The 23,191-nt window shown below is 41.0% G+C and overlaps 1 protein-coding gene across 1 annotated transcript; it reads right to left on the bottom strand.

The window, feature by feature from the left end:
* Positions 1-2: 2 nt before the first annotated feature.
* Positions 3-21,748, bottom strand: trip11 (thyroid hormone receptor interactor 11). Its single transcript, XM_085257188.1, has 21 exons — positions 21,132-21,748; positions 18,026-18,102; positions 17,017-17,127; positions 16,400-16,702; positions 16,216-16,284; positions 15,967-16,132; positions 15,427-15,753; positions 15,197-15,234; positions 14,510-14,608; positions 14,069-14,269; positions 10,709-13,747; positions 10,421-10,561; positions 9,914-10,107; positions 9,333-9,496; positions 9,048-9,151; positions 6,987-7,086; positions 5,862-5,943; positions 5,165-5,279; positions 2,332-2,451; positions 1,570-1,714; positions 3-1,480 (listed from the first exon to the last, which is right to left on the bottom strand). The coding sequence occupies exons 1-21, from the start codon at positions 21,268-21,270 to the stop codon at positions 1,266-1,268; spliced, it is 5,949 nt and encodes a 1,982-aa protein (XP_085113314.1). The 5' UTR covers positions 21,271-21,748; the 3' UTR covers positions 3-1,265.
* Positions 21,749-23,191: the final 1,443 nt, after the last annotated feature.

Here is a 23,191-nt window from a genome sequence, read left to right as displayed (position 1 = left end):
CATGGGGTCAGCAGTGGTACCTTTATTTGATGATAAAATTCCAATTAATTCACGGGTACTAAACTTAAGTAAAGCTCATCAAAGTCCGAGGCAACCCGACTCCTTTTAGACGCCCAAGTGTTTCAGATTTTACATCTACAAAAATTATTTTCAAGGAGGATTTACAGTTTGTACATTTAATCATTACACCTGGAGAAGCCCTGTAACATTCCTTCTGCAGCAGCTGATTGATGTCTATACAAAAATGTAGAGCAGCTTCCGCTACTGTGGTCCTTCTAAATGTGCAATTTTGTAAATATATATTTTTTTATATTATTTTTTACAATCCTGATTATACAACTATGAAATTAGGAAAAAAGACAGGCACTTTTTACTTCCACAACATCCTCAGTGCCTATAAATAGAAAACAAAATAACACCACCCATTTTTACACATATATATATAACTATATAATAGTACTGTACTTAAACATAAGAGCAGTCTCAAGCTTCCGATCAACCACAGTCAGCAGTTATAGCCATAATTACAACGCTTATTGCATATCACAGTCTAGCCGTCTGGAAAAGACAAGATTTCTGCAGAAATGTCTTTATGGTTTTAACAGATGTACTGAACCACATAAATCTCTATGCAGGCTGCTGCTGCCAGAGTGTTTCAGGCGAGTCCTGGATAAGAAACAGCTCACTGCATTGTTGAAAAGAAAAATAAAAGTATTCAACAAATAAAAAGTTGTCCTGTGAAGGACGTGTTTCCTCTTGCTAACAGAGGTGATGACTAGATTCAGCCCACTTGTATTGTACTGCGCAGACGGAGCTGAAAAAGGTCACTTGTGTTCAGATGTGGTGCGATAAATAAAAATCATAATGTAACTCAGATGACCAGATCTTTGAAAATTCTCACTCTGAATGACTCAAAACTTTAAAATGCTCCGATCCTGCATCGTTTTTGAAGGTAGTCTCATCATTGATCACTTATCAATAATTCTGAGTGGGAAACACTTTCACTGGTGTGTAAAGGGAGAGTCTGTTGCATAGAACAGTAGTTGCAAGTGAAACAGAATCTAAAAAAACCAAAGAACTTCCGTTTTAATCATCTCCCCGAAATAGTGACATTAAGCCTTTGTGAACGCTCTGCTCATTTATTTTTGCAGAAAGTAAAGAAAGCAGCAAAAAGAAGCAGATCTGCTCCAAAATCTCAGTCTTTGTAGTGTAAAACTTGTGTTGGCTAAATTAAGACATCTGTATTGCACTCCTCACAGGGCCGATCACTGCTTTAACAAGTCTTTGAGCACGGCTCCACCGCTGGCCTCAGCTGAGACCGGCACAGGAGTGAAGGTGGGCAGGGTGTCAGAGATGGGCTTCATCAGCAGGTGGCCTCCTGGGCCCCCAGAGCCGGAACCAGCCAGCAGAGGCACCGCTGCAGAGCGAGGGGCCAGGAACGGATTGGAATCACCGGCTCGCTTCTGGGAAACTGGAGCCCCTGAGAAGAAAGAGGCTTAAATTTAAATAAAGCTGGATGCATGAAAGGAAATAAGAAGCAAGTGTTTTTCTTTTAAGTGGGCCATTTACCTGCGGCCATGCTGGAAGTGCCGCTGCTGGTTCTTCCCGCGGGTGGGGCGCTCAGAGGCTTGATGTCATGAACCGGAAGCTTTGGTGCAGGCAGAGAAGGAGTCGACTCCATCTCCAGAAATTTCACAAACATCTCTGAGAAGGACTGCAACAACAAGGAACATGACAGCGAGTGAATGAGATATTTTACTGAGCCAAATGGGGAAATTCTTCCTGAAAACCAAAGTAAAGAGCTAGCATCACAGTAGCATCCTGGTAAAAAATAAGATGAAATTTTCAAAAAGAAACTTGTTTTCTTATTCTTTAAATGTGGATTCTTCACAAGCACTAATATTAAAAAAGCATTTATTTTGCTAAAAAGCAGTTTTGTGTTGTAAAGGGTTTTATTTATAATTGTTGCTATCATCTCAGCCTTTTGCACATTTCTATATCATTCTGTTCTGTCTGGTGTTGCACTGTCTTTGTTTTTTTTGCAATTTTTGCACATTGCACTTCATGTAGTCCTGTGTTGATTGTGTGTTATATGTCATATGTGGCACCATGGTCGTGGAGGAACGTTGTCTCGTTTGTGTACTCTACCACTGCACGTTCTATACATAATTGTGGCTATTAAGTACAGAACACTTGTCAGTATTTCTCTTTAATGAATCCTGTGTCAGTGCTACACTGCATGGTGATGAAAGACAGTTTAAGGAACTGTTGGGCTGGGTTCTATTCTTCAGGGCAAAATATATACAGTGAGAACTGTGAATCATGTCTTACAGAGTTGAGCCCTTGGCCACTGGTGGGTCTCTGTGGAGTGTTTGGGACACTTTGTGCTCCTCTGCCTCCCAACCAGTTCGATACCCATCCAGTAACACCGTGGCCCCTGTCCTCCAGCATCTGCAGGTAGGAGAAGTGCAGATAAATATTTGGGATATTTAGAAGAAATACACCGATTTGCTATGATCAAATACACAAAATAGACTTAATTCTTATTTAAACAAGCACAAGGATGAACAGTGCTGGCAAAGAAAAGGTGACACTGATGATTCAGGCTACTTTTTGGGATTTTCTTTTGTCACAAAGTTTTTTTCCCCCTTACAGCGCTTGCCAAAACTTTCTGGAAAGTTACCCCCTGTCACTCACTCCAAGTCCACAGTTTGTAGAAGAAGCTTTACTCACTGTCACACAGTCCTACCTAATCAGAATCATCAGTTCTCTGGCAGGATTTAACTGGACAGAACCCATATAGACTTTATGGATGACAGCATAAGACTTAAAAAGGGGACAAGAAAGGGGGTTAGCTTCTCTACAGAGACAGATTCTGAAAACTTGCCTGGTTTTGTGGGACACTTGGCTCCCATAAACACGAGTTGAGTGGAAAATTTAAATAGCATTAACAGGAAATGAAGAAGGGATGAGGAAAAAAAAAGCAGAATGATTTCCAACACAATAAAATGGCTTTTCTGAGGAGTTTTAATCGCATTGCCCCTCACTCTGTATCTGTTTTCTTTTAGGAGGGTTGGATAATATACTTGGAGTACTCTGGCGGGAGCCCTGTGGGAATCGCGCCAGAGTACTTCAAGATCTGGACAAGAAAATGTTTTTTTTTTTCCAGGGCTGAGCTCCGAGAGGATTTTCAGGGACTGCTGGAGTCAAAAGAAACTGTTGTAGTTGACTGAACGATATCTGAAGGACATCATTACCCAATTCATCCTGTCAAAAATGTAAAAAAGGCCTGTTGACAGAGTGTCAGTGTGACCTGTGACGGAGAACGCAAATAACGGAATCAGCCACTGAACTAAACTAATATTGATCAGCCTGACATAAATGTAACATTTTGTGAAGCTGACATAAGTAAATGTTTTTGCCAAGTGTGCCAACGCAGCGTTAACGGTGCAACATTTAAAAATACTACACAGGTGCAATTTTGCTGCAATTAATATTTGACTCATTTTAAACTGAACTTGCTGGAGTTTCTTCTACAGAAAAAGGTGTCGCTGGAGAATCTTTTTAAAATACTGATGGAAGAGGGAGTACAGAAGGCTCTTTTTTTTTTCCCCCCCTACGGCTTCTGCAGAAATTCTCCTTTTATTTTTCCTACTGCTACATTCGTCTCCCTCTGTAAGTGCTGTCTGGGAGTCCCATCATCCCACGTGGAAGGAGATGCTCACAAACTCAAGCCTGCTGGACTTTGCATATGCAACTTTCCTGTTATCATTATTTAATCAATTGTGACAAGATCCCCGACAGCACTGCCTGAAACGCAGCCCCAAACCATGACAGAGCCTCCACTGTGTTTCACAGATGGCTGTGGACACTCACTGTTGTTCCGCTCTTCTGACCTTCTCTGTACTTATTGTTGATGACTGAGCCAAAAAAAATCAAATTTCATCACTCCATAAGACCTGTTGTTACTGATTTTCAGTCCAATTCTTGTGTAATTTGGCAAACCTCATCCTTTTCTCCCCCTTTCCCTTCCTTAAAAAATGAATTCTTGACATTCACATTTCCACTGAGACTGTGGTGGCGGGTGTGGTTTTGGCTCGGCTACAGGAGGAGATGTGGAGAGGAAGGTTCAGAGGTTCAGTGTTAAGGAAAAGCTGAGTGGCACAGCTGTCGCCGATCTTTTAATCAACCTCATCTATTTATGCAGTAGCATGTTAGGCATGGACACTCATGGAAGTACCGACAGCAGCTAGCTGATGAGTCTATGAATGCACATAAGAGTGAAACACACCTCGCTGGAGTATAAAGTGTAAATATAATAATAATAGTGAAAAGATGAGTTCATGTGTGAGTGTTTGGGAACCCACAGTAGACAAGAGGCCAATCTGATGAGGCTTCAGTGAACAGTAGATGGATCAACAAAAGAGCCATGTGTCATGTGTCAGGCCTTTGCTCGATTTCTTTTCCCATTTCTTAAAGACATGACTTTCAAATACTGCTAGTAACAAAATGTCTAAAGACACTGCTTTGTTGAATTGCCTGTAATGTGTAGACAAAACTAGTTCATCCCTTGAATTAGGTACCTTATAATGCTATAATGGTTCATAGGTCAGTGTGAAGTGGCTAAACAAACATATACACACAAATACATTCCTCTGAAAATGTTCAGATACAAGGACTGAAAATGATTGAAGAAAAAAAAAAAAAGGCAGCTGATGTCCAAAGAAAAACTTTGAAAGGCCTTTAGATTACTGGAGAATTATTGCCCAAGAGCATTTTAAAATAATTACAAACTGACTCCTTGGAAGGAAAATATGAAATGATGAAGGGTGGGTCGAGAATTTTGCACGTATAAATCTTTAAACACTTAATTAATTTGGCAAATAACCAATATTCAAGACCTTTTAGTGATTACTGCAGGAAGCATAAGGATGTTAAAGAGTCAGTTTTATTTTTAATTAAACAGACTTTCATTTTTTGGTTTTCTACTAATTCAGAGTTTTAACAGAAGCAAACCAGCTGCTACCAGACAGACGCTGTCGCATTGGTGTCTTTTCTTTATCAACAATGCTTACCAACCTTTTAGGTAATTGGACTTTTTGCAAAAAAAAAAAAAAAAAATCAATGAAACAAAATGATTATTGTCAGTCCAGAAATCTCTCACCTTTTCAACATCTTCTCGGTTTAGACCCAAGACACTTCCCATGAGCTTCAGCACATCGGCACGCTTGGTTTTGGGTGTGTGGAAGTATCCTAAGAACAAGTTACGCATCAGGACCCTGCAGAAAGAACAACATGGGCAACAATGCTGACTGATGATGTAATTTCAAGGTTTTAAAAAAAACAACAAAAAAACCCCAAAGATGTGGCTATGATCCATTTTTATGCAGCTGCATGAACAATACCTAAATTCAAAATGCATCAATCTTCATCAAAGCTTATTTATAGCACTAAACACTAGAGTGGCTAGAAGGGTACATTTCTTTTCCATAATTGCTGCAATCCTTTAAGACCACGTATCTCTAAAATAATCCAGTTTCTGTGAACTTAGTACAATTTGGAGGGATTTATGTTGCTAAAGATGGAAAGTATTTTTTTCAAGCTAGAAAAAAAAAAAGGATTCAATCACTTCAGTTTAACAGAAAAGGTTTAGTTTGATTCACCTGGTTTTCCCTAAATGGGAACAAACTGCTTCAATCATAAGCTTGATCTTCTCAATTTCACAGTTAAAAAAATGAGAACTTGAAAGTGGGAAATCTACCTGAGGATTTTATAATAATCCATTAAAAACAATGGAAAAATGTGATCATAATCTAAATAAACTGGAACTAATATTTAACAGAAATGCACTTGAAACTTACTTGTCTATTTTACCCTCTGTGCTGTTCAAAAGGTTCATGAGTTTCCTCTGTGCCTCTTCCAGCATCTCCTGCCTCACATCCACTGCAGCATGGACACAAACAGAGCGACAACTTTAACAGTAATGTTCAGGCCTCTATTGCACATGGGCCACTTTGTGCCTCTTGTGTTTCAACATCTGCAGTGAAACCACAGTGACACAAGTTACAGACTCCTCTAATCCTTCTTGATTAAAAATATAACAACGACTGCACAAATACAACATTTTTCTCTCCCGTTTATCAACAGATGTAACAACAAATGGCAAATGACAAGCAATAAATTGTACTATTTTGTAGGAAATTAGGATAACACAACAACAACAAAAAATAAAAATGTGTATGTTTTCTGGCTAAGGTGGAAAATACAGTGCAAAAAAATGTTTGGCAAAGTCTTAAATGAGTCAGAAAAACTTTCAACAAGCTGTTAGTGTTGCAAAAAGATCTGGATTTACAAAGATTTCAGGCTATTTACTTTTCTGAATCTCAGATATGTTAATCTGTGGTTCAAATGACAGAGCAATGCTCCACAGACATACCAAAGCTCAACTGTTCAGTGCGTTCTCAAAGTTAATCAACTATTTTTAGATACAATGTAAATTTTCATATAGGTGACTGATTTGTAAAGAAAATATAGCGCCTCGTATCAGGTCTGGACAAAGTCTGAACAGCCAGAGAGCAGTAAGGAAAAAAACAACAGTCTGAGAATTTGCTGTGATGTAATGGTCATATCTGATAGGAATGAAATCTGCTGCAGAGTGTGAAACAACGAATGGCTTCCCACTTCAGAGAATTACAGTTTCACTCATTTGGTCCTTTTCTTGGCCTATGCAAGGGAAGTAAGTGTTTCTTCAAAGGCTGGCAGGTAGATGCCTTCCACACGATATTTACAAAGTGCTGTGATCTTTAAACCGACAGCAGTTTTACTGCAACCTCACATTTTTCAGTAAAACTGGAAAGCTGTGTTTTATACAGTCTGATAAAGACACCATTAACACAACATTTATAGTTGAGATTTTTAAAAAAAATAAAAAAATAAAATAAAGACATGTTTAAGTCAGTAGGTGAAAGTGCTTGGCTGAAGCTCACCTTGTTTTTTCAGCTCCTCAATTTGTTCCTCCTTCAGATCGAGCTGATCCGTGAGACGAGATGCTGAATCTAGAGCAGCGTTGGCTTCGTCCAGGTTTATCTGACAGAGAAAGTTACAGCGTTACATAACGTTTGTCTTACTGATTTTTATTAAAGTGTGACATCCACCGTCTTCAAAAGATTACCGTATTTTCACGACCATAAGGCGCACTTAAAAGTCTTAGATTTTCTTCAAAAAGTGCGGCGCGCCCTATGTGTTGTAAGGAGGACGTAGTAGAGAACACCATGAGAACGTTAAAGGGTGAAGTGTGGGCGTTGATCGTATATACCGGGACAATCGCACATACCTGTATAAAAGAACAGGTATGTGCATTATGCAGGACATCGTTGTTTTAACAACCCTGAAAATGGCAAAGAGACACGCTTACGAAGCACAGTTTAAACTGAAGGCCATCAGCTACGCGGAGGAACATGGAAATCGAGCAGCGGCGAGAGAATTTAAGATTAACGAATCGATGGTTCGCAAATGGAGGAAGCTGGAAAACAAGCTCCGGCAGGTCAAGAAAACGCAGCTGAGTTTCCGCGGACATAAGGCGAGGTGGCTCGAGTTGGAGGAAAGACTCGAGCGGTGGATCATCGAGCAAAGCGCGAGCGGGAGAAGCGTTTCGACGGTCACCATTCGGCTAAAAGCAGTTTCACTAGCTGAAGAGATGAACATTGAACATTTCCAAGGAGGTCCGTCTTGGTGCTTTCGTTTTATGAAACGGTGCCATTTTTCCATCCGGACCAGGACTACGGTAGCGCAGCAACTTCCAGCGGATTATAAGGAAAAGCTGGCCATCTTCCGCTCCTACTGCAGCAAACACATCGGTGATAAAAACATCCAGCCCAGCCACATCACTAACATGGACGAGGTCCCGCTCACTTTTGACATACCGGTGAGTCACACTGTGGAGAAGCAGGGGACCAGCACGGTAGCGATACGCACAACGGGGTATGAAAAGTCTTCTTTTACTGTTGTGCTTGGCTGCCATGCTAATGGACAGAAACTCAAACTATGGTGATTTTTAAGCGAAAGACTTTGCCTAAAGAGAAGTTTCCAGCAGAAATCATCATTAAGGCAAATGAAAAGGGCTGGATGGATGAGGAAATGATGAAAGACTGGCTGAGGGAGGTGTATGTAAGGAGACCAGGTGGTTTTTTCCACGCATCACCATCGCTGTTGATCTGTGACTCTATGCGTGCCCATCTCACAGCCGATGTGAAAAAACTAGTGAAACAAATGAACGGTGAGCTTGCTGTCATTCCGGGAGGCCTGACAAAGGAACTCCAACCGCTGGACATCGGTGTGAACCGCCCGTTCAAAGTAAGGCTGCGAGCGGCCTGGGAGCGATGGATGACCGGTGGAGACCACAGTTTCACTAAGAGTGGAAGGCAGCGCCGGGCGAGTTACGCCACAATTTGCCAATGGATTGTAGATGCTTGGGCTAACATGTCTGCTGGCACTGTTGTTCGAGCTTTCGCAAAAGCCGGCATCGTTTCCGAGGAGCTGCACGGCACGGAAAGTGACTCTGACGGTGAAGACAGTGAACCTGGCATGTTTGATGGAGATTTAGCGCAGCTGTTCAATTCAGACACAGAGGATGAGGACTTCGATGGGTTTGATTAATGATAAAAATGTGAGTACCAAACTTTGTTTTGCTCCTGCTTTATTTTTAAATACGCACACTTGTATGCTTGTGTGTTGTTGATGATGACGATTACCGGCAATAGAAATGTGAGTAAGGTACCGAATTCAGGGTTGCTCCCGCTTTATTTTTAAATACGCATACGGTACTTGTATGCGCCCTATGGTCCAGTGCGCCTTATGTGTGTGTTAAATACAGTAAGGGCACACATAACTGAGACTGCGCCTTTTAGCACAGTGCGCCTTATGGTCGTGAAAATACGGTATATGAAATTCTGATATCTAGCAACTTAAAAAAAGAAGAAGAAAAAAATAGCACTACTGATGCTAATCACAGAAATGATTCTCTGACAGGTGATTGGTTGCTGGTTTACCTGGAGAGCAGAAGCTTGGTCCTCCAGTTTCAGAGCTTTTCTTTTCCACTCCTCTTTCTCCTTCTTGTGCTTCTCAAGTTCTGCCGAGTACATGGCTTTCTCTTCTGTCGGAGAAATGCAGATAAAAGTATTACTAAAAGTAATCAAAAAAGGCATTGCCGGGTACACCAACTGTAAAGTGCTATGAGGAAAACACAGTTTTAAATATTCCAGGATAACAGACACACTTATCCTGCTCGAGTCTGGTCTAAACAGCAAAGATCTCTTTGAAGCCCTCAAACTTGCCTTGTTGGAATTGCTCTAGCACCATCTGCAGGTTGGAGAGTGATACTGCATACTGGTTGACTTGTTCCTGAGAGGTTCTGAGTTGGACCAGCGCATCGTCTCTCTGCTTCACCACCCCAATTAACTGCTCCTGCAGAGACTCTACCTGCATGCTGGCCTGTTGGCTGGAAGAGAGAGGACGGGTAAGTAGAAACACAAAAAGAATGACACAAATAATTTTAAAACATTTTCATGCAAAATTATTTTAAGGTAAACAGCAATGTTGGATCCAAGTGAAAGTAACACAGTTTTATAATCAGTAAATAATTAGCTGTCAACTAGTGGTACAAACAACATTTTAGTTTGACAAAAAATATTTGATCCTACCAGGTTTAAACATGTTATGTAAAAAGGTCAAGGGTGAGGAAAGCCTACTGTAGATGTGTTATTTCTATGCATTTCCGCTTCCTTGTCAATGAGAACAAAGTGCAATATACATAAAGAAAATACCTGAACTAATTACAGTAAATAACGAAGAGTTCCTGGTGATTTTATCAGTCTTTAATCAAACATTTTAAAACACACATTAGTTTTATGCTAACCTGGCACTCTCCACAGCACTTGAGGATGTCGCCAGTCTCTCATCCAGCAGAGCCACCTTCCTGCGCAGCTCTGTCTCTCTGTCCTCTGCAGCGAGGGCTTCTCTCGTGTATGAATCTTCAATCTCCAACAGGTGATTACGCAACCGCTCTAGCTCCAAGTTTAGGCGGTGCTCTTTGTCTCTCACATGTTGGAGCTGTAAACAATCAAACAAACAAAAACAAAAAAGATAGCTTCAGCAGAGTGCCATTTAATTTGAAGCAGCCATGTGTTATTATCAACAGACTAAGTATTTACTTGACTATACAGTTATAGGGTATATATACACAATGGTTGAGCGACATGATGAAGCAGAGATTCTATACTGCAATAGTCTGAGTATTTAATGAATGAAAACAGAGCATGTATAATGATGCCTGATAATTAAACTTGGTAACCTGGAGGGTTCCATATGAAGTTACAATACCACAAGTAAAATTAAGGGCCATGGGTGAATATCGTTCTTTTACCTCAGACTGTAATGCCGCAGTCTCCATTTGCTTCTGCTTGAGTGCCATCATCACCTGATCCCTCTCCTGCTGAAATGCCACAGCTTTGTCCTGCATGGACTTCACTTCGTTCAGGAGCTGATTCAGCTCACCAGATCTACCCTACAAGAGAGCAATAAACAGTAAATCATAAACAAATTTTGAAAGAATAAATGACAAAGTTTCCTGTCTAAAATGACGCTGATGGATACATTTCATTACTAAAATGCGTCAGTATAAATTCAACTACCAAAAAAAAAAGTTACTGACCTGCTCTTTGTCTTTGAGCAGTTTCTCCACAGTGGCAGCCTTCTCGCTCATCGCACTCAGTTCAAACTCCTTCTCTCGTAGCAGGAGGGAAACCTGCATGTTAGTTTCCTGCAGAGCTCTAAACTCTGACTCTTTCTCTCGAGAGCGTGCAGCAACCAGCTCATTCTCTTCCTTTAGCTTCTTCACGTCCATCTCAAGAATGAGCGCACGCTCTTTGAGGTTGGTCACCGCCTGCTTCAGAACCTCGTTGTCATTCTCACGGTTACGCAGTGCTTCACTTACTTGAACTAGTTGGTCTCCTTTGCTTTTGATGAGCAAGTCTTTCTCCCTCACAGACCTCTGCAAGGCCTCCAGTCTCTCTCTGACCTGTCGAGCCTCCTCTGCCTGACTTCGCTGCTCACTTTCTGAGGCAGACGCGGAGTTGGAGAGTCTGTGGTTGTTTTCTTGAAGAGTCCTGATCGTGTTTTCTTTCTCAGTCAACTGTGCTTTTAGTTGAACAACTTCTTGCTGCATCTTCTCATCTTTTACAGCAGAATCTGGCTGATGGCTTGGAGCATCAGTACTGAGAGAAGAGCCACTACACTGAGTGGCTGTGACTTCAGGTGTCTGTGTGACGCTGTCCAGTTTACCTAACAGGACATCCTTTGTGCTGCTGAGCTGGGTAATAGTTTGTTGAACCTGTGCGAGCTCCAGACTCAGACTTCCCAATCTCCTTTCCTTCTGCTCGTAATTCTGGACCAGTCGAGCGTAGTCCACTGAGAGCTTTGAGCTACAGTCACTGTCGGCAGAAACCTGACTCTGCAGTTTGATCAGCTCCTCGTGCAGCTGAGCCGACTCGTGCTGCATGTTCTTGACTGTTGTGATGACCTGCTGCTTCCACTCCTCCATCTTCTTCACCTGCTGCTTCAGTGTGTCCCGCTCCTGCAGTAGCTCCTCAAACTGGTTGCTGCTGACCCCTCCAGAGCCAGCACCGGGCTCTCCTCCTGAGGACTGCAGTACAGTCACCAGCGTTTGGCACTTCTGGGTCAAGGCATCGATCTCTATGTCCTTCTCCCTAATAATTCGAGACAGATTCTGGATGGTCTCCTTGAACATCTCCTGGCTTCCCGAGGGATCGCTCATGTTAGAGAGGCGCTGATTTTCCTGCTGAAGCTTCAACAGGGCTGCTTCCTTTCCTGCCATGATATCCATGAGGCGGTGATAGTCGGACCGAAGCTGGCTGTTCTCTCTGGTCTTCTCGTTAAGCACGGCAATCACTTGCTCTCTCTCCACAGCGTATGCCTGTAGCTGCTGCTGTAAGAACATGACATCCTGGCTGTGTCCGCCTCCCATGGAAACTCTGGCATGAAGTGCCTGAATTTCCAGGTCCTTCTGCATGATCATCTGTGAGAGTTTTCCCACTTCATCACGAGAAACCACCAGCTGATCCAGCTGCCTGGTCAGTGAGAGGTTCTTCTCATTAAGCTGGGTGATCTCAGTCTCTTTCTCCTTGATGCCCCTCACCAGTCTTTCTATATCTACCTTAGACAGGTCGTGTTTCTCATTGCCATTCTCCTGATTTAGGGTCTGAGTCTTTTCCTCCTGCAAGATGACCTCTCCCTGCACAGACGGAGAGTTGGCTCTGCTCTGACTCTCACTAAGCTGCTCTACATTTTGCTGGAGGCGGGTTATCTCTTCGTCTCTGGCCTGGATGAGTCTGTCATAGTTTAGCGTTGTCTGCTGATGGTGAGCACGGGCCTGTTCAATCTCGCTCTGCTGAGCCTGCAGAGACTGTTGAGAGAGAAGTAGAGAAGCTTGCTGTTCCTCAGTGGTTCTCCTCAGAGTCTGGACCTCCTCTTCCAGGGCATTACGGGAGGATTTGAGTTGGGTGATCTCCGTCTCCAGCTCTGTGATGATGTCCAGAGTCCTGGGCTCAGCCAGAGGTTGAGGTCTGCTCTGTTGATCCCTGAGGCGGTCAATCTCCTCTTTCAGATGGCTGTTCTCCTCCTTCATACCTCCCAGCTGCTTATCCTTTTCATCTAGCGACTGTTTGAGCGTTTCAACTTCCTTGGTGAAAACTGAAACCTTATTATCCAGCTCTGTCTGTAAATCTGCAGCATTTTGTTTTAAAGTGTCCATAAAGACATCTTTCTCTTGCAGCAAATCCGTCAGCTGCTGCTGCCCTGCAACTGTGATCGATAGCATCTCATTGGTGTCTCTGTGGTCAGCTGCCACCTGCTCCACATCTCTTTTCAGCTGAGCAATCTCCATGTCTTTCTCCTGGTTTAGTTTGATGGCACGTTCATGCTCAGTCTGCAAAGCAGAGGCGTCCATAGATCGAGCTCGAGTTAACTCCTCGATGGTCTGCTGGTACTGTTTTACCTGTTCTTTTAGTTTGTTCTCAGCCTGCGTCAATTCACCTTCGAGCTGGTATTTCTCCAGTTTTAAAGCTTCAATACGAGTATCCTTCTCCCTCACAACCCTGTTCAGAACACCCTGGCTTTCCTTCAGCTGCTTGGTTAGTTCTTCCACTTTACCCAAGGTCTGCTCATTGTCCGCCTTGAACCTCCTGTTCTCCACCTTCAACTCATAGTCTTCAGACATCACCTTCTCGTGGGAGCACCTCATCTCATCCAATTCTCTCCTGAGGTCTGACAACTCTCTCTCCTTCTCTGCTAGCGCCTCATTAGCACCCTGTGCCTCACTTGCTCTCTCCCCTCCTTCATAAAGTTTTGCTTTAGCAGCAGATAACAGCTCCTCTTTCTCCTGCAGGGTCTTCTTTAGCTCGGTGACCTCTCTGCGTGCATCCCGGCTCTGCTCCTGTGAGTGTCCCAGTTTGTCTTTTAGCTCTTTCACTGTCCGTTCCAACTGTTGTTTTCCCATATGCAGCTCGTTAAGGGTAAAAGCACTCTGGCTCATTTTCTCTTTTTGGGTCTCCAGCTCTTGCTCAAGTGCCCTTTTCTGGTCACTGGATGTGTTGAGCTCTGCAGTCATTCTTTTCAGCTCTGTCTCAGCCTCTTTCAGCTGTCCAGAGAGCTGCTCTTTCACTGAGATCATATGCTAAAGTAGAAAAACAAAAGTGTTAATGTTGTCTCTACTGTTGGGCTTTGTTGTGTCAAGTTGGACTGTATTTTAGTTTTTGTTTTGTTTTTTCAAAACGATGTTTTTTCAGGGTAAACCATACAGACTTCATATAACTGCTGAGGAAAAGGCTGAGTTGTTTATTGTGCATTTTTCTAATCAAGTAAAAAATTTTAAAAGTCCAAAATGTGTCAAGAAATGACAATCTGAGATGCTAAAATGTGACACTTGATATCAATCTCTAAATAAGTTGCTGAAATACAAATAAACAAAGAGATAAAGCACCAAAGTCATGCAGACCTGTGTAGCTTCCTGGTTTTGTTGGTCTAGTTCCTCCAGTTCAGACATCAGCGTGTCCCGCTCCTCCTCAGTAGCTCTCAGGATCTTTTCTCTCCTCCCCAGTTCTGCCTTCAAATCATCCAATGACTCCAAATCAGACTCGGCTTCATTTCTGCTGACTAGTTGTTCTTCTGCCACTTTAAGTCTTTCTTGCAGATTAAGCTGTGGACAGAAAATCTGAAACTTACTTACAGAGGCTGAGTACCTTCCGCAACCCATTATTGGCAGGAACCAATCAACAAAACCACCTTTTGGTTTTCTTTGGTGACACTGTGTTGTCTAACTGAATACTGTTTTTCTTCTTACCACTAACTGACACAATTACACAGAAAAAATTCAAATAAATTAATGCGACAAGTTCACGGGTGACTAAAATAATATTTATGTACAATATAAACAAACCTTTTCTTGTTCTAAGTCTTCCTTTTCTTGTCTCAGTGCTCCAATAATGGTGTTCAGTTCTAAGATGTCTGCATGCTCGACTTCTTCCTTTGGTTCTGCCTAAAGTTAAAATAAGTCATTAAATTAATTGGAGAAGCCTATGAAGGTGACTCCAGCCATTAAAAGCAAAAACTGCACACCATTTAAATGTATCTGTTGTCCCCATTTAGGTCTTCGTCTTGTGCAACTCTTTTGAAGGTCGCCTTTCTTTGGTGTCACATTTGACATGCACTAGATCTCCTCTTTCTTTTTTAAAGGAATGGTACACAACCTCCTTAAATTTGGCAAGCCTGATCCTGTTTGCACTCCTGACCTGATGTGTTGATTTTGTGCTTAGACAATGCAAGCTTTCCACTTGAGACTGCTGTTTGATCTGAGTCACAGCTGGAAACGCAAATCTTATCATCGGTGATGATCTTCAACAAGAAAGCTGAATCAATGTGACTGAAGTCCATCACAAAGTGTTCAGGATTGAAAATCCAGTGTAAACAAAAAGCAGCATAAGCACATGAAACAGTGCAGCACATCACTAGATGACAAGATTAAAAGAGAGGTAGCCAAACTTGCACACAGATACAGTTTTTGCTTTTATAGCCAGAGTCACTCAGTTTATGCAAACATGTGCACATTGCTGATCTTCATGCTTACCTCCAGGTTTTTCAGTCTCTCTATTTCCTTTTCTGCAGCTAGAAAGTGGACATTTGAGTTAATATACAGATAAGCAATGGCTTAAAATGTGACGCCTATGACAATTTTCTGCATCTACATGTTCCTACAATAAAAAATAGAATTAGCAATAGCTGCAACATCAATAAAGAATGTTAATTAAGCAGATAACACATCCATATGAATAAGCCATAATTTAACACAATGAATACCTTCCAAGCTATTTCTTAACATTTGGATCTCATGGTCTAGCTGGGCTTTTTGCAAAGCCTTCCCCTCCTGCTCTTGTACTCGTGTCTGGAGCTCGGCCACGGAAGCCTGCAGCCGCGTGTAGTTCTGCAGGAGCCCGGTATTCTCTTGCTGAGCATCATCCTTCTCAAGCTGTAGTGAGGCTTGTATCTTCTGTGCCTCCTCCAAATTGGCAGACAGTTCGGCCAGCTGCTTCTCATGCTGCTCCGCTGCTTCTTGCAGGGACTGTATGGTTTGATGGAGTTCATGCAGCTTGGAGGTGTCTGACACAGAGGTGGGCTGACCGCCACCTGGAGAAAATTATTAAGAGGACCAATTTAATTTGTGTGCGACACCAGAGTTGTGCGACTGAGATACAACTATTTTACATCAGATGCATTTACATATGTGCCTTGCTCTAACACACTGTAAGAATTTAGGTCATAGCAGATCATTGTTGCAATAAACTCTCAAAACTCTCTAATGGCCCAAGCTTCCCACAGTTATTCCAAAAATGAGCTGACCACTCTGAATCTGTTCCTCCAGCTCCTCTATCCTCTCCTCGTACTCTGCCAGCTCCTGCCTGTGTCGCCGGGTGACATCTGCCAGCTTCTGTCGCTGGGCATCTTGCAGAGCTGCAAGTTCATGCTGGTGTTCATCCACCTCACGACTCATCTCATCTCGAAGCTCCTGAAATGAAAATCCCACAGCAGCAAAGTTAGAAAAATGCAATATCATTTGTACAGACAACAATAACAGACCATAACATTTACCTTAATAGTCCTTTGAAGCTTGAGAATCTCACTGTGGTTGCCATTACCAGCTCCTGTTGCTGTTGATGCCTGTTACAAAAAACAAACAAACAAAAAAAAGTGTGTTCATGTGGTTATTTTTAAAAAAATATTCAAAAGGTAAAACCATCTGTTCCATAGTCATTTAATTATTCTGTAGTCTTACCTGAGACATTCGTCGCCAGTGTGCTACCTCCGACTCCAGACGCATGACTTCTGTCGACAGCCTGTTGATCTCTTGCTGCGACCAGATCACGTCGCTGAGGTCCATTTCTTCACCATGGAAGCCATGGTGAGATCCTGGGTGACGTGACAGGAAAGAGGAAGCAGAAGAGGAGGTAGTGGACGATGACGTAGTGGTTACGGGCAACATCGCAGGGCCAGCTGAAGCAGACTGGGCTGATTGCTGCAGCTTCTGGACTTCTTCTTGAAGCCCACTCTGCCGAGCTTTCAGGTGACTGATCTCCACCTGAAGGGACAAAAATGACAAGACTTTCCCTAAAAGACTTCCAAATGAAACTGGGTTTGTCTTAGTCTAACAAAGCACAAATGCCAAGTTTGATTTAGGCTAGACATACATGTCTATTTAGAGCTAAAATTCCTTTCATAAGTAGCTTTCCATTGCAGATAAATTCCCAGTGTTATTGCCACATCTGCAAACAAGGTTCACATGTTGGTGCATACAAAACCTTTTAATAAATCTAAAACTGAAATAATGTGTCTTAACCACTTTTCAATCTTTTCTCACTTAAAGCCAACACTGTTAAATTCACATGTACATACATCTTTCTGCTGCAGGAGGGTCCTGTATTCTGCAGACTGACGCTTGATTTGGATCTCCGCTGCCTCCAGCTTCTCCTCAAGCTCTGCATGAAGCTTTCGCAATCTCTCATGCTGCAACAAAGACATATCAAGGAGTAAAGACTGAAATACAGAAACATTCAGAAAATTAGAATGTATTTACAACTTTTACAGGGATCACAGTCAACTACAAGGCAGACATATTGGATCTCAGAGACACTAAAATACTGCATTTTCGCCAAAACTAAACCAACAATATTAACCCATTTCTGTCTATTTACAACTTTTCTGTCTACTTTTTTTCAGTCGCACTGAGCTCCAAGCTTATTTAATCCTTCCAGAGACTTAAATCTGTTTGTGACCATAAAAAGCACATCACAGAGTACATGGCCTTATGCTTTTATAGGGTTAAATACTGGCCACAAAACAGATGGGAACAGCTGTAGCTTTGAGCAACTGTTACTCAAAAAGGAAGATCTAATGTAGCACATTTGCCCAGGGCTATATTTAGCCACAGATTACAATGCATTTGGAAGAGTAGTGAAAGCAGCAGGATAGTGTGTGAGGGACTCAAAGTCAACTATAGCTTGAGTCATGGTAAGACAGAAGCATACAAACAATGTTTTTCACTAATGTGTTTTTAATAGTTTTGTGGGAGCTCAATGTCACAGAGGAAAAGCAATATGAAGCCTAGAGACAGTGCATGCTACTAGGTCAAATTCACTGTTGGCTTATTTATCTTAATTGGCAGGAAGACAAAATACAGAATGCTGCTACTTTTATTCATTAAGGAAGGACCTATTGCCATCTTTAAAACATAGTTCGATAGTACTGATAAAGTTCAACTATGATTATGGAAGTTTGATGACTTGGGGTATGAGCAAAACAGACAAACCAAACAACAAACCCACAGTTAATAATATTAGTTTCACATTTCCTGTTATGAAAGTGGCCAGAAAGGTTTAAAGTATTGCAGAGTAAAAAGACTAACCTCAGATTTCTGAACACCAAAAGCAGACTCGACTTCAGCCAACTTGGAATTGGAAACCTGCAGTTCCGTGGCAGCATCTGTAGTTGCATGTGGGGGAAAAAAACATTTTAAAAAAGTAGCAGTTCCAAAATTATTCATGACTCAATGTAAAAATCACGCAGCACATGATTTAAATCTGTTGCATCATTTTAATGATACAACTACAATAAACACAGTGAAAACACACTTGTGCATTACTTTTCTTTGTATTGAGAGGGGCTTTTCTGCTTTATTCATCATGGTATATGTAGCACATTTAAGTGATTCTAACTGGAGCCTAACCTTGCTCACATGATAAACAAACACGCTTGGCTGAGCAGGCTGAACATTCCTCGCCATCTTGTCTGAGTTATGTGATCTAACAGCTGAAGGAATCTCAGCCAACACATAACATTCACACCAAGCCTCAGTTAAAGATCCAGCAATAAAAGTTTACTTAAAAGTCCCTCCTGCAGTGATAACAATTCACACTTCTTGTTTCTGTCTGGAGCTGTGAGTTGGATATCTGTGGCCAAAGTTCTCTTTCTGTCAGTGTTTTATCATTCATCACTGTTTGCTTTAGTAAGATGACACTTCAGGGTTTAAGTGGGTAAGGTTGATGGGGCTCTTCTAATCCAATCTCTACAATAACTGCATTTTAGTACTATGCCCAAAACTGGCGAATCAGCAATCAGTATTTTCATATTATGCAGTAGTGTAAAAAAATATATTTAAAAAAAAATCAGACTCTTTGCTCCCTTTTTCATATCTAGCAACTGATGAGTTCAAAACAACACTGACAGGAAAATTGTTAAACACCGACTACAGTTTAACTCTTGGTGTAAACAACAAAGCAATTTAGTGAATGATGATGAGTTCAAAAACTAGATATGAACACCCAAATATGAGCAATTCCGGAAATCAAACAACGCCTCTCTATCAGTGTTGACGATATGCTGCTAAACCTCAGCTGACAATGAAAAACAGGGCCCATGTTTGCTTAAGTTTGCACCTAAATGAACTCAGAGTTGGAGCTTTTACTTCGCAGATAGCCTCAGAGGTGAATCGAGTCGCATATTTGGTAACATGCATTTGTAAAAAAATTAATAAATAAAAAAATTCCAGTTGATAAAATCAAAGGCTGATGGGGAATTAATGTGTTTCAACATACAAGAATGTGTCTACATGGAATATAAATAACCAGTGGTAAAGCTGAATAATCCAGTAGTGTAACAGGAAAATAACATAATGCATAAGAGGGAAAAATCCACTTTAGGATTCTAAAACAAAGAGCTGAATCTACTTTACAGTTAGTTCTTGAATACTGAAGATGGTCTGACCATGTTCTGATAGCAGATTATGCTGCACAATAGCCATCAGTCTAATCAGGCAACAGTCAGTTTGAAACGACACACCTTTGTAACTGCACCACACCAAAATCACTGGTACAGACTTTTGTGTTACAACAAGTAAACTGCTGTGTTTCTCCGACCCATGTGTCCATATTCAGCTGCTCTCACCTGGAATTTATCTGTCGGTTTACAACTGAATTATTATTTTTAAATTCAGATATTACTGACTTTAATGTACCATTGAGAAAATTTTGAGTGTAATAAACACAAAAGGAAAATTTTATTTTTTCAGGAACTAGGAGTTCTTTCAGTCAACACATGTCTGTCAGAAGCTCAACCTTAAATATAGTGCTGTGGTGGTGTGGGAATGCAAGTATGCAAGTATGCTCTAAAACCTACACTGTAAGTCACAGCGGCTGTTTCAGCCCTTCAACAATTTGGAAACTTTTGGAACTTTTAGTTCACTGCTAATGGATATAAAACTCAAACACTGTTATCATACTAGCTGTCCCACTCATTCAGTGCCAAACAGAGGAGCTCCTTTTAAGATCAAAAAAGTTGTTTAACTTTTATAGACTAATAGCACATAACTATAATTATATACAGCACAGCATGGATTGTTTGGGGGGGGGGGGGGTTGTTGGGATTTTTTACATCTAATGAGGACTCACAGTCACAGGTGTCTAATTAGATACGTAGATATTTTACTGTAAATACACAAGAATACAGAAATGCTTGCAACTTATTTGAACTTCTAAAGACTTGTATGACAGGCCTTTTTAAATTTTTAGTTTTGAATTGCATTGTATATTGTGCTTGATACTGAATTCAAATTTTTCGGAACTCTTAATAAACTTTCAGAAGTTTTAATAAACCAATTTGTTTATATTTTATCCTGCATTTTGAATCAATCACCATTTTGAAAGGTATGCATCCCCATTTAATACATAGCTAGGTATTTCACTGTCTATATTATGTGCTGCTGTAGAGCACTAATGTTATTATTTATTGGAAATGGCCTATATCTCATTTGAGATTAATTCCAAGCACCTAACAAAGTAAACTACATTTACACACTGATTTGACAATTTATAGCAAAACTAAGCTGAAAATGACAGACTTTAACACAACAGCGCTACTGTAATCGTGATGTCAGTTAAGTTTAAATCTTTATACAAAGAAGATGATTCAACTTCAAGTTGAAGTTTGTGATGGTGTTAGAGTGAGCTGTGCGGCAGTGCAACTCGTTTCTGATCCTGATATAAATGTTTGTATAAGCACGGTGCAGTACTATATTATTTTCTCAATTTCTTTCAACAAAAGTGAGTTGTGTCTGTTATCCGTTGTGTCATATCCAAAATGCTCAGTGAAAGTATAATTCAGAGCTGAGAGGCCACCAAAAAGTTCAGATTTTCTTTGTGATGATGTCTATTTTGGCAAGTATTATCTTGTGTGGGTCAGGCAAAACAAGCAATTTATGCATTTCTGCTCTTTCTGTCACATCTGAAAATTAGAAAATGCACTGCAATATAACCAGTTACTTCAAGTCAAAACTTTTGAGGGATTACTTTTGGACGTTTATGAGCTTTAGTAGCAGTTTATTAGAGTGAGGTTATAGGACATATACCAAAACTGAAAATCATGTCCCTACACGTGTAGAAAAAGCCTCACTCAGGTGTGCTCTAAAGGTGATGTGGACATCGCACGGATCAAACCAGAAACACAAACAAACTTACCTCCTACTTCTTCTACACCCTCCAGCAGCATGTCTTTGGTAAAGTTCGATATCTGCCCGGTGAAAGATGACAGACTCCCGCTAACCTGGCCCAGAGACTGGCCGAGGCCGGAGCCGATTCCCCCCAACCACGATGACATCTTCGGAGGAGACAAAAACCAAACAAAAACAAAGCAGGGCCGAGGAGAACAGGGGAGCTAGCCTAGCGTAGACTCGAAAGATAATACAGCTAGCTCGCTCATCAAGCTCAGCTGGAGACTCTCAGCCACGGGGGACCCGTAAATTCTAAAATCCAATTTCTTTCCTGCGTGACAAAGTCGCTTTCCAAACCGACAGAAGCTCATTTAGCAAGCCCACAACCCGGCTAATGACAGCTGGTCGTCCACACGAAGTAGTTCCTGAAGACCGGCGGACATAATATCGAAGTCTGACAGCTAATACCTGAGATGACGACTTTATGTTGGAGTCTGTGTCGTCTGCGGTCAGCCTGAGAGGAATATTCAGCGGTTTTTTTGGCAAGTCTAAACACCACAGCGACCCAAAAGTGCCACCTCGACTGCAGCCATTATCGACTCGACCGTAGCGAAGGGTGTCAAGTTTGACGTGGACACCGCACACGACAGCGGTGCATTGTGGGATACTGGAGGACCAACACACTGAAGGTGCGTTCAAGTCCCGAAGAACACCAAGCGTTGCAGTTCCATTTAAATAGTTTATTATAAATGGTGTAAATTCCACAAAATACACTATACTACTACCAGTGTTGGGCAAGTTACTTTGAAAAAGTAATTAATTATAGTAACTAGTTACTTCTTCAAAAAAGTAACTGAGTTAGTAACTGAGTTACAAGTTTCTAAAAGTAATTAATTACTTAAAAAGTAACTATTGCGTTACTTTAAGAAAATGTTTAATTGGCCATTTTTAACTACTTTTGATGTTTCCTCTACATTTCACCTTTAAAAACTATTTACTTTGCCTTGTTTGGTATCATCCTTTTCAGCACAACCTCACGTGTCTGGATTTACAGTTATGTTTTCATTTTGGCATACTGTATTAACACAATTGATCTAAAATCAGATAAAAAAACATTTAACGTTGATTGAATAATATTTCATAACTTTAAATGTAAATATAAATTGTAAATTTTAAAATCATATACACAAGTTTTGCAAAACAAACAAAGTTATTTGCAGCCATTTACCTTTTACCCTTTTTTTTTAACCATTTCAAACTATTTACATAACAATCAGGTGTTCTGCATTCAATAAGATGCCACACAAATTATTTGTGCCACTCCAAATATTTCTGTCCACTATAAAGGAGAACTTCACAGCCTGATACCTGCAGGTCTGACAGCAGCAGGTGTATCACTCCTGTTTCTACCTGGAGACAGCAGTCACCTCATTGTTCTAACACACAACACAAAACTATCCACAACACTACACACTAACTACACAAGACAACACATTAACTACACACTATAAACAAGCTAAACGTCACAAATCTCTCTTCCTAAATAACCAAATGTCGTATTGCCATATCATTTTTGATTGGTTGTGCGCAGCTGCTTAAAGGTGTAGCCCCAGATTACTTACAGCTACTTCCGTACAACTGATGCGGTAAGATGCGGTAAGCTGAGCACAGCTTCAACCGTCTGTTTGTTGAAAAATAGTAATGCGACCGCACCGAATTTTCTTGTTAGTAACGGTAACGGCGTTGTAACGATAGAAATAGTAATTAGTTAGATTACTCATTACTGAAAAAAGTAACGCCATTATTCCCATCACTGACTACTACTATATCTTCTTTTCATAAAATGGAAAATATTATTAAGATAGTTGATTAATTATTGTCAAATAAGTAATAAGTTAGTTTATTACAGTGCTTATATCTTCCACTCAGTATTTTGAGAAAGAGCTTTATCGAAATGCATGCAAACATATCGAAAAACAATTTATAAGGGATAAGCAGAGCTTGAAACTCAGTATTTGGTCTGATCACCTTTATTCTTCAAAACAGCCTGAAGTGTCTTAGGCAAGCTTTATTATAATTTCTTCAGAC

The sequence above is a fragment of the Mchenga conophoros genome, linkage group LG19, assembly GCF_057382185.1.
Source record: "Mchenga conophoros isolate Kocher_MC1m ecotype Shallow Benthic linkage group LG19, M_conophoros_male_GT1.1, whole genome shotgun sequence".
NCBI classification, from domain to species: Eukaryota; Metazoa; Chordata; class Actinopteri; order Cichliformes; family Cichlidae; genus Mchenga; species Mchenga conophoros.
Note: the sequence above shows the minus strand (reverse complement) of the source record. Positions and strands in the feature narration are given on the sequence as shown.